Source organism: Brachypodium distachyon, chromosome 1 (genome assembly GCF_000005505.3).
Source record: "Brachypodium distachyon strain Bd21 chromosome 1, Brachypodium_distachyon_v3.0, whole genome shotgun sequence".
In the NCBI taxonomy this organism is placed as follows: domain Eukaryota; kingdom Viridiplantae; phylum Streptophyta; class Magnoliopsida; order Poales; family Poaceae; genus Brachypodium; species Brachypodium distachyon.
Window position 1 is genome coordinate 49,648,500 of NC_016131.3, and position 14,101 is coordinate 49,662,600.

The window sequence follows — 14,101 nt, forward strand, 5'->3', positions numbered from 1 at the left end:
CTCCTTGGTGTTATCATTTGTGATGAAAGGGATGGTGTTTTCGCGATAGGGCAGTACGTCATGCATGTAGTAGTCCCTGTCTTTCACAGCTTGCAATTCCCATCTTGAGATGCTGCATGGGAGATTTATAATTTGTCTCCATCTGTTTATATTTTAGGAATATATAAATGATCATTCTAGAAATAGCTGGTTCAGTTCCATTTTTCACACAATTAATGAGATACACCAAGTAAAAAAAAGCTAATTGGAAGTTCTTGGTCAGTTTCCAGTCCTTAATTAAAATGCTGCACCAAATTTCCATCCTAAAATTTATCTATATATTCTTCTTGAGAATAAAATTTTCTCGGATACTAATTTTCCACTATACTTAAACCAATGGGTGTATATCTTTTGATCAAATCTTTGCAGGGCGGTAATAAGGCCCCAGGCCACATCGGCTGCAATTAGCTAGCTGCTATATACTGCAACCCACCAATGCATGGGCCTTTATACTGTATACTGTATCGTGTAATAAGCTGTCAAAACCAAGCAGCTGGCTGATGCAGAAGAGACAAATCCCTTGGCACCGGGAACATCGACGGCCTCATGTCCTTGTCCACCCCCATAGATGGAAACAAGGATCCATAGACACGTAGTACCATTAACTACCACCTAGCTAGCTAGAGCTAGACCGTGGCCGGGCGCTCATATAAGCTCAAGCACGCACGCCGGCCACAGCTCCCCCTTTGCGCTAGCTCGAACGTTCCCAAACAAGGCCATGGAGGCCTACTGCTCCACCTTGGTGAAAGACGAGCTCATCAATGGCGGCGGCGGGGGGTCAGCAGGAGGGATGCGGTACTGCGAGGCGGCGCCGCGCGTCTCGCCGCCGGTGGCGATCAAGAGCGTGAAGAGACGGAAGAGGGAGCCGCCGGCGGTGTCGGGGATGACGACGGTGAGCGGCGGCGGGAAGGACGGCGACAAGTCGGCGGGCAATGCGGCGGCCAAGAGGAGCTCCAGGTTCAGGGGCGTCAGCAGGTACAGAACACGTAATTCAGGCCTATACGTTTTCTGCCCGGACTTACGTATTTTATATGTATACGCAGGCATCGTTGGACTGGCAGGTTCGAGGCGCACCTGTGGGACAAAGGCACGTGGAACCCGACGCAGAAGAAGAAAGGAAAGCAAGGTGCGTATACGTACAAATATACATACGTAAATACGTACACGTACGTGGCGCCCAAACTAACTAGTTCCTGTATATATACGTTCGTCTGATCATCTTCTTGTTACCGTATATACGTACTCCGTGGATGGAGCAGTTTATCTTGGGGCGTACAACGAGGAAGAAGCGGCGGCGAGAGCGTACGACCTGGCGGCGCTCAAGTACTGGGGACCTACCACCTACACCAACTTCCCGGTACGTACGTACTGAGTACATATACGTATTTGACCATGTATATTTTTCCATTTCTATTTTCTAATATATAATTTTTATGTATTAGTTGAGATTCGAATATCTACTTTTCTTTGCGGTGAAGGACTGAATATTAATCTAGTTGCGCGCAAAAAAAAAGACTGAATATTCTTAAGATAGTATGTATGGAGTACTTCGTTGTATACTGATCTTGTTCATGAACAGGTGGTGGACTACGAGAAAGAGCTGAAGGTGATGCAGGGCGTGTCGAGGGAAGAATACCTAGCCTCCATAAGAAGGTGAGTTACCTACCCCCTGTATAGAAAAATGTTTCTCTAATAATTAATTTTCATGAGAAAAATCTACTTCTTTCTTTCGTACAGAAATAAGTGACTCGAATTTCTCTACATTCGCATGGTATATAAAATCATGATCATCAGTTATCGGATCATATTGTTGCTAGCATCGATTTAGAAATAATTATTTCTTGACCGCCTAAGACACTGCAAAATCGAATATCAATTGCTATTGCTGATGCAGGAAGAGCAACGGGTTCTCGCGTGGCGTGTCCAAGTATCGTGGCGTGGCGCGGCACCACCACAACGGGCGGTGGGAGGCCCGGATCGGGCGTGTCTTCGGGAACAAGTACCTGTACCTAGGCACCTACAGCACCCAGGAGGAGGCCGCCCGCGCCTACGACATCGCCGCCATTGAGTACCGGGGCATCAACGCTGTCACCAACTTCGACCTCAGCTCCTACATCCGATGGCTCAAGCCCAACTCCACCATCAACACCAACACCCCCGCCGCCGAATTAGCCATCCTCGGCGGCGGCGGCACGCCCGCGGCACTGATCACGCCGCCGCCGACGATGCACGTTCCCCGCCTGCTACCGCCGCTCGTAAAGGGAAGGGGTAGCTCGATCGCCGACGATGTGTCTGCCGGGTCCTGCGTGTTCGGCGGCCCGTCGCCGTCACCGTCACCAACCACGACGGCGCTCAGTTTGCTGTTGCGGTCATCCGTGTTCCAGGAGTTGGTCGCGCAGCAGCAGCCTCCGTCGACCGTGGATGACGATGATGACATCGGTGGTCACGCGGCGGTGTCCGACGCGGCCCAAAGAGCAGCGGAGGAGAACGAGGAGTCATTCGGCGAGGTGTTGTACGGTGCCGGCGAGGGGGAGGCGGCAACGGCATTCTCGTGCTCCATGTACGAGCTGGGCCTGGACGACAATTTCGCGCGCATCGAGGAGTCCCTCTGGGGCTGCTTGTGAATTACCGTGATATGATATTCCGGAGTAATACCCAAAGTTTTAAATAACATGTTAAGCAATTTAGGGGTAGCTTGAAAATCAGTGCTAAAGCAAGTTATAGCGCCGCTGTAGCGCGCTATTTGTTTATGGCACCTTTTGATGGCGCTAAATCAGGTGTTAGCATCCTGCTTGAGACGTTATAGCATGCTACTTAAAACTTTCATAACAGATAGGTTGGGGGTGTGCAATAAGACAAGAGGAGGTGGTACAGTGGGCCGATGGCTATAGCCCGGAACTAGCTTGCTTATTGTGGAAGTAAGTTCCTCGAGATAGCCGCCATGGCCATGGCACATACATGCATGTCGATGAGACCCGTACTAATACTTATTTTGGTTGGGCAATTTGTTTCACCAGCGGCGGTGTTCATCGTGTGATTTCCCCTGTATGTTCAGTTTGATTCGGAAAGAAATTAATGATTCATAATTCATAATTTAAATGGTCGAATTGCTGCGTTGTGTTTCGCCAGTAACTTTCTTCTTCTTCCTCGCTTTTTCCTCCTGCTTTCTACGGCATCTCGACGAATTGGACGTTGCCCGGGTGTGCGCTCTCTAAAACTATATAGCGACCGTTCTCTAGTTAGATTTTCGATGAAAGAACTAATCAAAATCCCCATCTAGACGACGCTCTCTCGTGAAAACGAAATATCCGTGGATAGCATATGTAGTACTCAAAACCCCCAAAACAAGACTAGTACCCACTCCGTCCCATATTAAGTGACTTTATATTACATGTATCTAGACGGTTTTTTGTCATAGATATATCTATATTTGGGAAAATTGGAGTCACTTAATATGGTACTAAGACTAGTACCCACTCCGTTGATCCAAGTTCTTATACGCTCCTGAAAAAGATACTCCTCCCTGGCGGCTGCAAAAATAAAAATAAAAACTGCTTCACGGCCTAAGGGTGTATTCAAGGAGGAAATAAAGAAGCCCTGAATTGTAAACGAAAGATAGATCAAGATCTAGAGGTTGGTTTGGGTGGACATGCAACATGTTATTGCTAAAATGAAATGAACAACCTATGCTACCGATCAAAGCATTATTAATCAACAAGTATACACCGGCCGTGCTGGAAACGAAAATGAGTCATTTAGCTCAGAAAATTACCACCATGACACCATTTCATAGCCAAATTGGCTTCAAAATGGTGCATTGGTCGCAAAGATGAGCCATTTGACTCATAAGAATTCGTAGATATACTCAAATCCAATCCCCCGCAAAAACAAAAGAATTTGCAGTCCAAAGTTTAGTGGCAGTTGTATACAAACGATGGTATTACATGTATGATACGGGTTAAGCGCAAATAAGAACACTTCACAATTCAAGCATCATTTTGCATGCACATAACCAAAGAATTCATTAATCAACATACCATCGATCGATCAGGCCCAAATCACAATTGAGAAACAAACAAAACAACACGACCGATTGTTCTTACATGGTTCTTTCAATCAATCAACCAAACCTAATTTAACTAACTAATTAAGAGATGGATGGACGACTGGAGGGAACTGAAGCGGGCGATTAGTTCCTCGCCGCGCGACAGCAACAGATCCACCCACGCCAGGTCTTCAGCAGCCGTCGTCTTCCGCTCCGGTACGAGCTGTCGCCGGCACATGGGGCAGCTCCCGTTGTCGCGCAGCCACTTCGAGATGCACCGCCCGTGGAACTTGTGCCCGCACGCCGTCTCCTTCCACGCTCCACAAGCTCCGGCCATGTCGTCTTCTTCGTCGTCGAGCAGGCAGATCGGGCAGGCGCTGCCGTGGGGAGCCGCCGTGTCCTTGAGCGCCGACGCCAGATCGTCGTCGTCGTCTTCTTCGGCGGGAGGCGGGAGGTTGAGGTCCGGGACGACGAAGCGGCGGCGGCGGGGCTCGCGCTGCTGCAGCTCCGTGGCGAACAAGTCGTCGAGGGCGGCGTCGAATTGGGCGAAGGAGGCGCCGCCGTGCCCTTCCTGGAGCTCGTCGTCGAGGGCGATGTCCATGGCGTCTTCTTCTTGGAGCGGTTCTTGTTCGTCGTCCTCGTACAGGTAGTCGGCGTGGTCGTCGAGGAGCATGGCCATGGCCTCCTCCGCTTGTTCTTCGTCTTCGTACAGGCGGTCGTGGTCGAGGACGGTGTCCATGGCGTCGCCGGCCGTCAAGCCAAAATTGCCGGCGAGATCGATGAATTTCTGGGCGCGGTGGTGATCAAATTAAGCAACAATGGAGGAGGAGAATTAAGAGGGTTATTAATCTGGCGTGGATGTGCTGTGCACATGCTATTTATCCTGGCCTGGAGTCTGGACTGGGGATCCAACGACCGAGAGCAAGTCGGATTGGCGGGAAGGAACGCGTGCCTTCCAGCGCCGACTTCGGTGCGTGTGTTTGTGGATCGGGGTTGGGTTGGGTTGGGCCGGATAGGAGATCGCCTATTGGGCTGCGCCATCTTATACCAATCTGATGAAACGGTGCATACGCCGCCAGGTTTTCTTTTTCTTCCTGGTGTAACAACGACAACTATTGGAACCAACGCCAAACAACGCCATAGGATTGGGCGAATATAAGAAGATCTTACGACCGAGCCTTAAGAATTGACATGATGCTTAAGACCCAGTTTTTTAGTACATTGGAGACGTAAACTAACTTGAAAATAGGGAGTGAAAGGGGGAAACGTAACTCTATGTCACTTTTGTGGTTTGGAGGAAACAATTGATCACCTCTTCTTGCGATGCCCTGTTAATTGCGGGATTTACGTGGAATGTGCTCAAGTGTGCTTTTAATTTGCCGGCAATACCTGATTCGGTGCCTGATCTGTGGGATGGATGGATCTCCAGGTTTTCAGGAAAAATGAGGAAGCTTGTGCTGGTTGGAATTGCAAGTTTGTTCTGGGTGGTCTAGAACACCCGAAATGAAGCTTTGCTTTCCTGGTGTCCATCTGAGATCGCCATTCGATGTGGTGAAGAAATTCTGTTATTGGTTAAATCTTTGGTCAATTTTGCAGATAAAGGAAGCAAATCGAAGCCTGCTCCAGTGGGGGACTAAGCTGGTGGAATGGGTGTCTATTGAAGTATTCGGGGCTGCGAGAGGGTGGAATCTGGTGCAGAGGAGAACTGCAGGCTGACTGAAACATCACACGTGTCGCAAATATTACAAGCGTTCGTCCGGCATCACAAGTACATGAAAGAGATACATGAAAGTGATGAGGGCACCTTCTACATCCACCATCGACGGGTACTTCTACATTCAGGATCAGAAACCTAGGACAAAAAGTTCAAATTGCGTAGTTAGATCAACAAGTATACACCGGCTGTACTTGAAACGAAAACGAGTCATTCGGCTCAGAAATGCCGCCATGGCTCTGAAATGGTATCCTGGTCACAGAAATGGTATCCTCGTAAGAATTTAGATGCAGGTGTGGAGTACTCAAATATAATCCAAGCCCCCGCAAAAAGAAATTAAAGAAATTATAGCCCAAACTTTAGTATCAACTGTATTAATACGATGGTAGTATACATGTATGATACGGGTTAATCAAATAAGAATACTCCACATTAATTTCAAGCATCATTTTGCACATAAACCAACGAATTCATTAATCAACATACATAGCCGTCGATCATTCCCAATCACAAATTCACAATTGAGAAAGAACACGAGACCTATTGTTTTACATGGTTCTTTCAATCAATCAATCAATCAATCAGCCTAATCTAACGACTAGTAAGTAAGCGATTCATGGACTGGAGGAAACTGATGCGGGCGATTAGTGCCTCGGCGCGCAACAGCACCATATCCTCCTCCGCCAACGCCAAGTAGTCTATGTCTGCATCATCAGGATCAGCCGTCGGCGTCGGCGTCTTGATCACGAGCTCTCGCCGGCAGATGGGGCAGCTTCCCTGACCGCGCAGCCACTCCTCGATGCACGGCCCGTGGAACTTGTGGCCGCAAGCCGTCTCCTTCCACGCTCCCGGCGTCATGTCGGCGTCTTCTTCGTCGTCCAGAAGGCAGATCGGGTAGGCGCTGCCGTCGGGAGCCGCCGTGTCCTTGAGCGCCGCCGCCGCCAGATCGTCGTCGTCGTCGTCTTTGGCGGGAGGCGGGAGGTTGAGGTCCGGGACGACGAAGCGGCGGCGGCGGGGCTGGCGCTCGCGCTGCAGCAGCTCCGTGGCGAAGAAGTCGTCGAGGGCGGCGTCGATGTCCATGGCGTCTTCTTCTTGGGGCAGCAGCTCTTGTTCGTCGACTTCGTACAGGTAGTCGCCGTGGTCGAGGACGATGTCCATGGCGTCTCAAGCTAGAAGCCGGCGAGATCGGCCGGGATCGATGGATTGCTGGGCGCTGGCTGGTGACCGAATTACGCACGGATGAGGAGAAATTTTAGGGTAACTGGGCCTTAATTGGGCGGATGAGCAATCCTCAAGGTGTCGGCGCCGGCGGCGCTTCTTTATATTTACTGACGCGTGCATGACTCGGATTGTGGCCTGTAGTAGCGCCGACTTCGGTCCGTGTGGACCGAGCTGGCTTGGATCCTGCTGGGCCGTATTAGAGATCGGCTATTGGACTTATGCGTTTGTCTACAGATCAACGGCCTGCAAAGAACAAACAGAAATAACCTGCTGGACGAACCTAGCTAGGCCGTTGATACCCCTCAAAAAAAAAAAAACTAGGCCGTTGATCCATCGGTTGTCTAGGGACTGCAACTGTTGCCAAAGAACGAAGGAAATAGAAACGCTCTGAGGCGCCAATTTCTCGTTTTCCTTTTGCCTGAGCCTTCAACGCGTTAAGGAAAAAAATTCGGAGACCGCCTTAGGACAACTCCAGCGGGATGACCCAAATTTGTGGCCAAAAGCGTCCGTTTGGGTCAGACCCGTACAGGTTTGGACTTGTTGTCCGCCCCATCGTTAGGGTCTGCCAGTGTTCCTAACGCAGCCACCTATTTGGTCCGTTTTGTTGGTCATGGACATGCGGGACAGGGGAGGACAATGGAGCAAAGGGAGAGGACAAGCGTAGTGCAGAGATGTTGTCCGTCCAGATGCAAACCCAGACCAAATTTGGGTCGAAAATGGGTCGTGGCTGGCAGAATAGCAGACGGTGGCTAAAATGGATCGCTGCATTGCGACGTTTTTTTGTCAGTTTGGACACAAACGGATCAGTCCGTGCTAAATGGGTCTCCCTGCGGGAGATGCGCCCTTACCACCACCACACGCTCGGAAAGATTATCCTTGAGCTCGAATACTTTCAAGCCGCGAGATAAGAATTCCATCTAGTTCTCTGAGCGACACCACATTTCACCGTGTTGCAACATACGACAAAAACTAGGCCACATTGTATTTTAGAGTGAATTCCACCGTTTAAAATTGTTGACACCAATTACCCCATTTAGCGGTAGCTAGTTCTCTAATCTAACCTCATTTAGCAAATGTTGCAGTACAAGATTCTACTCCATTTAAAGTTTTTCATCATATTACTCCTAGCTAGTTCCACTGACGGGTCCCATCATTCAGACCGACGTCGTCGACACCCATTTAAGATTTTGACCATGTCGACGCCGGACTTGCACGAGAAGCCCCACAACGGGCATCCATGAAGATGGTCAACACATATGGCCTCGTGTCGTGTGGCACCACCAGGTGCAGCCACAACGTCTCCTTCATGATCGATGGGCCTCATGTAAGTCAGGTTCAGGATATCCTGCATCCTGCTGCATCCGTCACCAGCTCTGACATGCATGGCCCACTCCAATGCGACAGTGCGTTGGCGTTTGTACGTGCCACTGGCGATGAGGTCCATGGTCAGAGAGCCAGATGTCACGCTCAAGCGGCGTATGCACCTCGTCCCGGCAGACGTGCTCGTACATGTTGAGTCGAGCCACGTCAGCCTGAATAGCGGGTCCCACCGGTCAAACTTTAGGGAGAATTGGATGAACATCTTAAATGAAGTAAGATTATAGAATTCTTGCTAAAAATTGTATAATTGCCGTCAACAGCTTCATCAAAGTAATAATGGGTAAAAAGTGAAATTCACTATATATTTTTTGAACGGATCAGGTAGTGCTACACAGGAAATTCTAGCCAGACATTAATTTTCTTGTGAATAGGAAGAATTTGTAGGTCCAGGTGTGGAGCACGCGAATCCCTGCAAAGAGAAAAAAAAAAGTAGTCCGAACTTTTCTAGCAATCGTATTAATTAATTTCGAGCATCATTTGCAAAACCAGGTGGAATTGTCTATACAAAATTCTCTGTCTAAGCACTGATGATTAACATAGCCATCAAGGCCAATACAAGGATATATTGAACAACACAACCGATTGTTATACATCGTCTTTCAACCAACCAATCAATTGCCATGCAGGTCGTCTCAATCCTAGAACGTACGCCCTAACAATTAACCAAGGTTCTGATCCAAGAACTCGACGAAACTCAACCCGGCGACGAGTTCTTCCCCGTACAGCCCCAAGAGATCATTCCACACCAAATCCAGGTCTTCAGGAGCAACCGTCGCCGGCGGCTTCGTCGTCGTCTTCAGGAGCTGGCGCCGGCACAAGGGGCAGCTCCCCTTGTCGCTCAGCCACTTGTCGATGCACGGTCCGTGGAACCTGTGCCCGCACGACGTCTCCTTCCACTCTCCCTCCGCCATTGCCGTGTCCTCGTCGTCGTCGTCGTCGTCGAGCAGGCAGATCGGGCAGGCGCTGCCGTCGGATGCCGTCTCCTTCAGCTGCGCCGACGCCAGATCGTCGTCTTCGTCGTCTCCGTCTCCGGCGACGGCGGGGTTTGGGTCCAGAAACTGATGCAGTTCCAGGAGGCTTGGATAGCGGCGGAGCTCGTGCCCCAGCGCGGTGGCGAAGTCCATGGCGTCGAATTGGATGTGGGCGCCGCCGTCGTGCTCTTGCTGCCCTTGGAGCTCTTCAAGATCTTCCTCCTCTGCTTCTTGGAGCTCTTCCTCTGCTTCTTGGAGCTCTTCTTCTTCCTCGGTTTCTTCCAGCAGGCGCAGGTAGTCTTGGTCGTTGAGGACGGCGAGCGACGCCATGGATCGATCGATCAGACGCAAGCAAAGAACAATCGCGCGCCGGCGAGAGCGAGGGAGAGAGTTTGATGGATTTCTTGGGCGCCGGTGAATTACGCGCGTATATATGGAGGAGGAGAAGAGGGTTAATCTGGCGTGGATGTGCAGATGCTGTCTGTTTATTTATCCTGGACTGGGGGAATCCATCGGCCGAGACGAAGTCGGATTGGCGGGAAGGAACGCGTGCCTTCCAGCGCCGACTTCGGTTCGGGTTGGGCCGGATTGGAGATCGCCTATTGGGCCGCCCTGGAAACCGGCTATTGAGCTGGGCCGTCTTACCATTCCGATGAAACTGAGGCATACGCCGGCACGCGGCGCTTGTCTACTGGAACAAACGCCAATCTGCGCTAGGTTTGGGTGGAACATATGCCGTTGTTGATACAACTGAGTCGTCGCTTTATACAACTACAAGTTCCAACAGAGTCATCTCCAATCATATTCATCTTCAGTTTGTCCGCGTATCTACCAACTACTGCCATGATGTTAAGTGGGACATTAACTAGAAAAAACGCCTCCAGCTTGTCCAAGCAGCACAACTAAACATATTGTTTGGTTTAACAACAAACACTGAGGTACACACGTGTACATCTGTGATCTTCTGTAATCTGTACATATGTATCGTTACATGTATCACATACTCACAATCAAGTTACAAATAACCCGGCAATTTGACATACATGTCCCAGTGAGTCAACTTTGCCAAAACCCTCTGGTAAACCTGCTGTCTTCCTCTTACTTGGCCTTTCTATTACAACCACTAATGAATAACAACTTATCTACAGTAGCAAGAGTGTAAGAAATACAAGTGGTGTGGCTGCAATGTTTCAGTGTGCTATACATCCCGCCGTCTATCGAAATGAAGTAGTAAGGCCTCGGTCCAGGCTCATAGGTTGGAGAAGGAGCTGGGCACCTTTGGCGCTCCTTCAAAGGCCCATGACGATATGAGGTGATGAGCAATGGCGTAGGGGCCCGGGACAAACATAGGAGCAGCTTCCTGGCTTTCCACACCAAGGCCGGAGGAGGTGTTCTGCCCTCTCTCGGCGCCCTTGCATATTTGATTGACCTTGAGCGCATTTGATCTCTGAGCTTTCTCATATTCTGCAAATGTTAGCGCTTTCTTGACATCCTCGCGGCTGTGCCATTGGGCATCTACATGTATGAACAAGAAAGAATGACATTTCAGATGAAAGCCAAAGCTGCCCAGAAAATAGTGATTACTAGGTTGATTTCTAAGATATGTTTTCCACAATACAGATCATTGACCAAACAATTGGACTAAGTTTTGTTTTGTGATATTCCATTTATATTTATGCTTGCATGATATTGCATATAAAGAAAATAACAGAAGATCAAATGTGACATAGGAGACGGGTCAGGCCACTCAGTTGCTGCAGGAAAGAGGAAGAAACAGTATATCACTTCTGACAAGTTAAAAATTACCTTCAAGCTCTTGTTTATCCACACATATATCCAATGATTTAGCATAAGCAAAGAAACCCACCATCAGTTGGCATGGCATAGTGTTTGGTCCAACTGAAAAAGATATGCAACATGAACACTGTCAGACATACTGCAGGAAAACATGTGACCGAAAACACAGTACTTTGCAGCTGATAACTAAGTTTTTGTTCAACTGTACAAATACTTCAGCATTTTTTATGTGATAACTAGAAACATGAATACACAATTCTAATTTTCCAGTACCATACTTCCGCACTGTTTTTCATTTAAAAACAAAATAACAGTGAAAATATTTTGTTACCAGGCCATGGTTGAGAACCGTGGTAAATGACTTCCCCAACTTCGATCCCAGTTTCTTCCAATGTTTCCCTTCTCACCGCCTCTTCCAAGCTTTCCCCTGGCTACAAACCGAACAGTTGCAGTATACTTAGCTTTCTTCCAGTGTACAATAAAAAGATGATGAACCTTTATGTACACTAGAACTGAAAGTTGCATAATCTTAGGGCAAAATTTAACTACTGAAGTGAAGTTAACTTTAAATATTCACAATGTATTTATTCTACTTAAAAAAGATGGAAAACTTAAGGGTTACAGCAATAATTCCTTTATAACCTTACTGTGTAATAACAACTGAAAACCTTAATGTATTCAAAGCCAGCTTATTCAGCCCAGCCTCAGAGTTCAGATGATCAACTGAAACCATTACTATGTAATAGCAAAATACTAGATATCTAAGACATTCTTCATTATCCAATAATAGCAAAATACTGGATGCCAAACAGTTCAAACCTGAATTTTCAGGTTATCCTGCTCGGCATGTTACAGAGTGCCAACTGCCAAGTCACAAAAGCACATGGCAGTGTGTTGAGTGGGGCATATTTTTCACTACACTTGAGATTTAAATTTGTGTATTTTCAAAGTAACTCAAATTCAAGTTCTTCTGCTTAGTGACCTGATTCAACCACTCTGTTAGAAGCATGGCTAACGTGACAATGATAGCTTGTTACAAGATCTAAGCAGGATGCAGGGTTATGCTGCATAAGAAAGCTCTTCATTAACTGAACTTTTTATGCACTATGCAATTAAAATCCAGGTGTGACAAACAGATTTAGTCTTGCTATTGGTACACTAAGTTATTATTAGCCCCCTTGTCAGCCTACTCAAAACCAGCTTAAGAAATTTATGAGAACAAATGATGCAAGTAAGCACATAACTGGTCAATACGAACATATAATAGGAGATTTTGCAATTTGCACCTCTATAAAACCAGCAAGACAACTCCACATTCGGGGTACGAATCTTGACTGGCGGCTCAAGAGAGCGCGATCATTTTCTTTGTCAATGACCAACATAATGACAACCTGGAAGGAATACACCAAAAGGTTTAAGGTGACAGTGAACACAAGTCACCAGATGCCACTGGCAGGTGCAATTTGTGCAAACACTTGGAGAGGTCAGGAATAGAGCATAAAGCATACGGGATCGACTCGAGGGTATATCCTCTTCTTGCAGGACTCGTTGCTGCACTGCTTTCGCCTTCCAGCTTCAGTAGGAACAGCCTTTGCTCCACACGCTCCACAAAACTTTGCTGTATTGTGCCACTCCAGCAGTGCCCGAGCCTGCCCGCAGTAGCATTCAAATCAATAAAAAAAAACTGCAGTCCCCAATCACAAAAATGAATATAAATTAATGGGGGATTTTACTTGTTAACAAGAACAATGAAAACGGCACATACGTGGCCGGCGATGGCGAGCTCCCCCATGGTGTCCTTGTCCCTCCAGTCCGCGGCCACCATGAGCGTCCTCAAGTCCACGAACGCGGATCCATCCCCCGCGCCGACGTCCCCCTCGCTGACGTCGACGGCCCAGTACGCGGCGGCCTCCTTGCCGTCCGCCTCGCCGTGCGCGCCGAGGAACACGAAGGCCTCGGAGGGGACGCCGGGGAGCACGCGCGAGGGCGGGAGCCACGCGAGGCGCCAGGCCGGCAGCGGCGGAGGCGGAGGCGCGGATGAGGAGGCCGGGGAAGGGGAAGGGTCCGGGGAGCGGGCGAGGGGCCGGCCCCGGCGGAACGGGAGGACCTTGGAGAGGTGGTGGTGGGCGTCTGTGCTGTCGAGGAGGGAGCGGAGGGCGTCGGCGGCTGAGGGGCAGGGGGAGGCGCCGGCGAGGCCGCGCAGCGGGTTGGCCGCGAAGGCGTGGGCGCGGAGGTGGATGGACATGGCGAGGAACCACCGGCGCCGGAGCGGGGGTTTGATGGTGGCGCTCTGGCTCACTGGCTGGGTTGTTTGTGTCGCCGGCGAAGGTTTGGTGGGTTGGTTGGGAAAGAAGAGACCTGTGTGTCAATGCCATGTGGGGCCAGCTCTCGGCACTGACCAGTGAACACTGAGGGCGCACGCCAAGAACCGTCTCACGCTGACTTGTGGCCCCGCCCTTCAACTTTTTTTTGAATTACTTTAAAAGGAACAAAAAAAATCTGAAAACAATAAAAACTTATGAAAAAAGAGTAAATTATACTCCATTCGATTCTAAATTGTTGTCGAAATATTACATCTATCTAGACGACTTTTAAGAGTAGGTACATTCATATTTGGACAAATTTGAGACAAGAATTTAGGATCGGAAGAAGTAAAAACAACCACATTTCTGGCTAGTGTTTCAAATAGGTATCGGTCTATATATTTTTACTAAAACCCACCGCTTTCGAGGACGACTGTTACTTTTGACGTTTGATTTCAGAAAACGCGATATTCAGCAGTAGATGTTTCAACTTCTTGAAGATGAGGAAAGGAAAACTATCAAGGAAATTTCATCGTCATCATGCAATTCAAATAACTTCGTGAGGAAAAAAAAACTCTTGCATGGCTGAACAATCATGTGTTGTATGTTCCATAGCAGAATATGTGCATGT

General features: G+C 48.6%; 2 protein-coding genes across 2 annotated transcripts; one reads left to right on the forward strand and one right to left on the reverse strand.

Moving 5' to 3' along the window:
• The first annotated feature begins 697 nt into the window (after positions 1-697).
• LOC100821774 (ethylene-responsive transcription factor WRI1) lies at positions 698-2,794 on the forward strand. The gene is made up of 5 exons (XM_024457396.1): positions 698-1,014; positions 1,083-1,165; positions 1,299-1,396; positions 1,619-1,692; positions 1,934-2,794. Exons 1-5 carry the CDS (start codon positions 758-760, stop codon positions 2,661-2,663), a joined length of 1,242 nt encoding a protein of 413 aa, XP_024313164.1. The 5' UTR covers positions 698-757; the 3' UTR covers positions 2,664-2,794.
• Positions 2,795-10,273: 7,479 nt separating this feature from the next.
• LOC100824625 (nudix hydrolase 19, chloroplastic) lies at positions 10,274-13,529 on the reverse strand. Its single transcript, XM_003557151.4, has 6 exons — positions 12,933-13,529; positions 12,676-12,816; positions 12,454-12,558; positions 11,499-11,598; positions 11,177-11,269; positions 10,274-10,885 (listed from the first exon to the last, which is right to left on the reverse strand). Exons 1-6 carry the CDS (start codon positions 13,410-13,412, stop codon positions 10,620-10,622), a joined length of 1,185 nt encoding a protein of 394 aa, XP_003557199.1. The 5' UTR covers positions 13,413-13,529; the 3' UTR covers positions 10,274-10,619.
• Between the last annotated feature and the right edge of the window lie 572 nt (positions 13,530-14,101).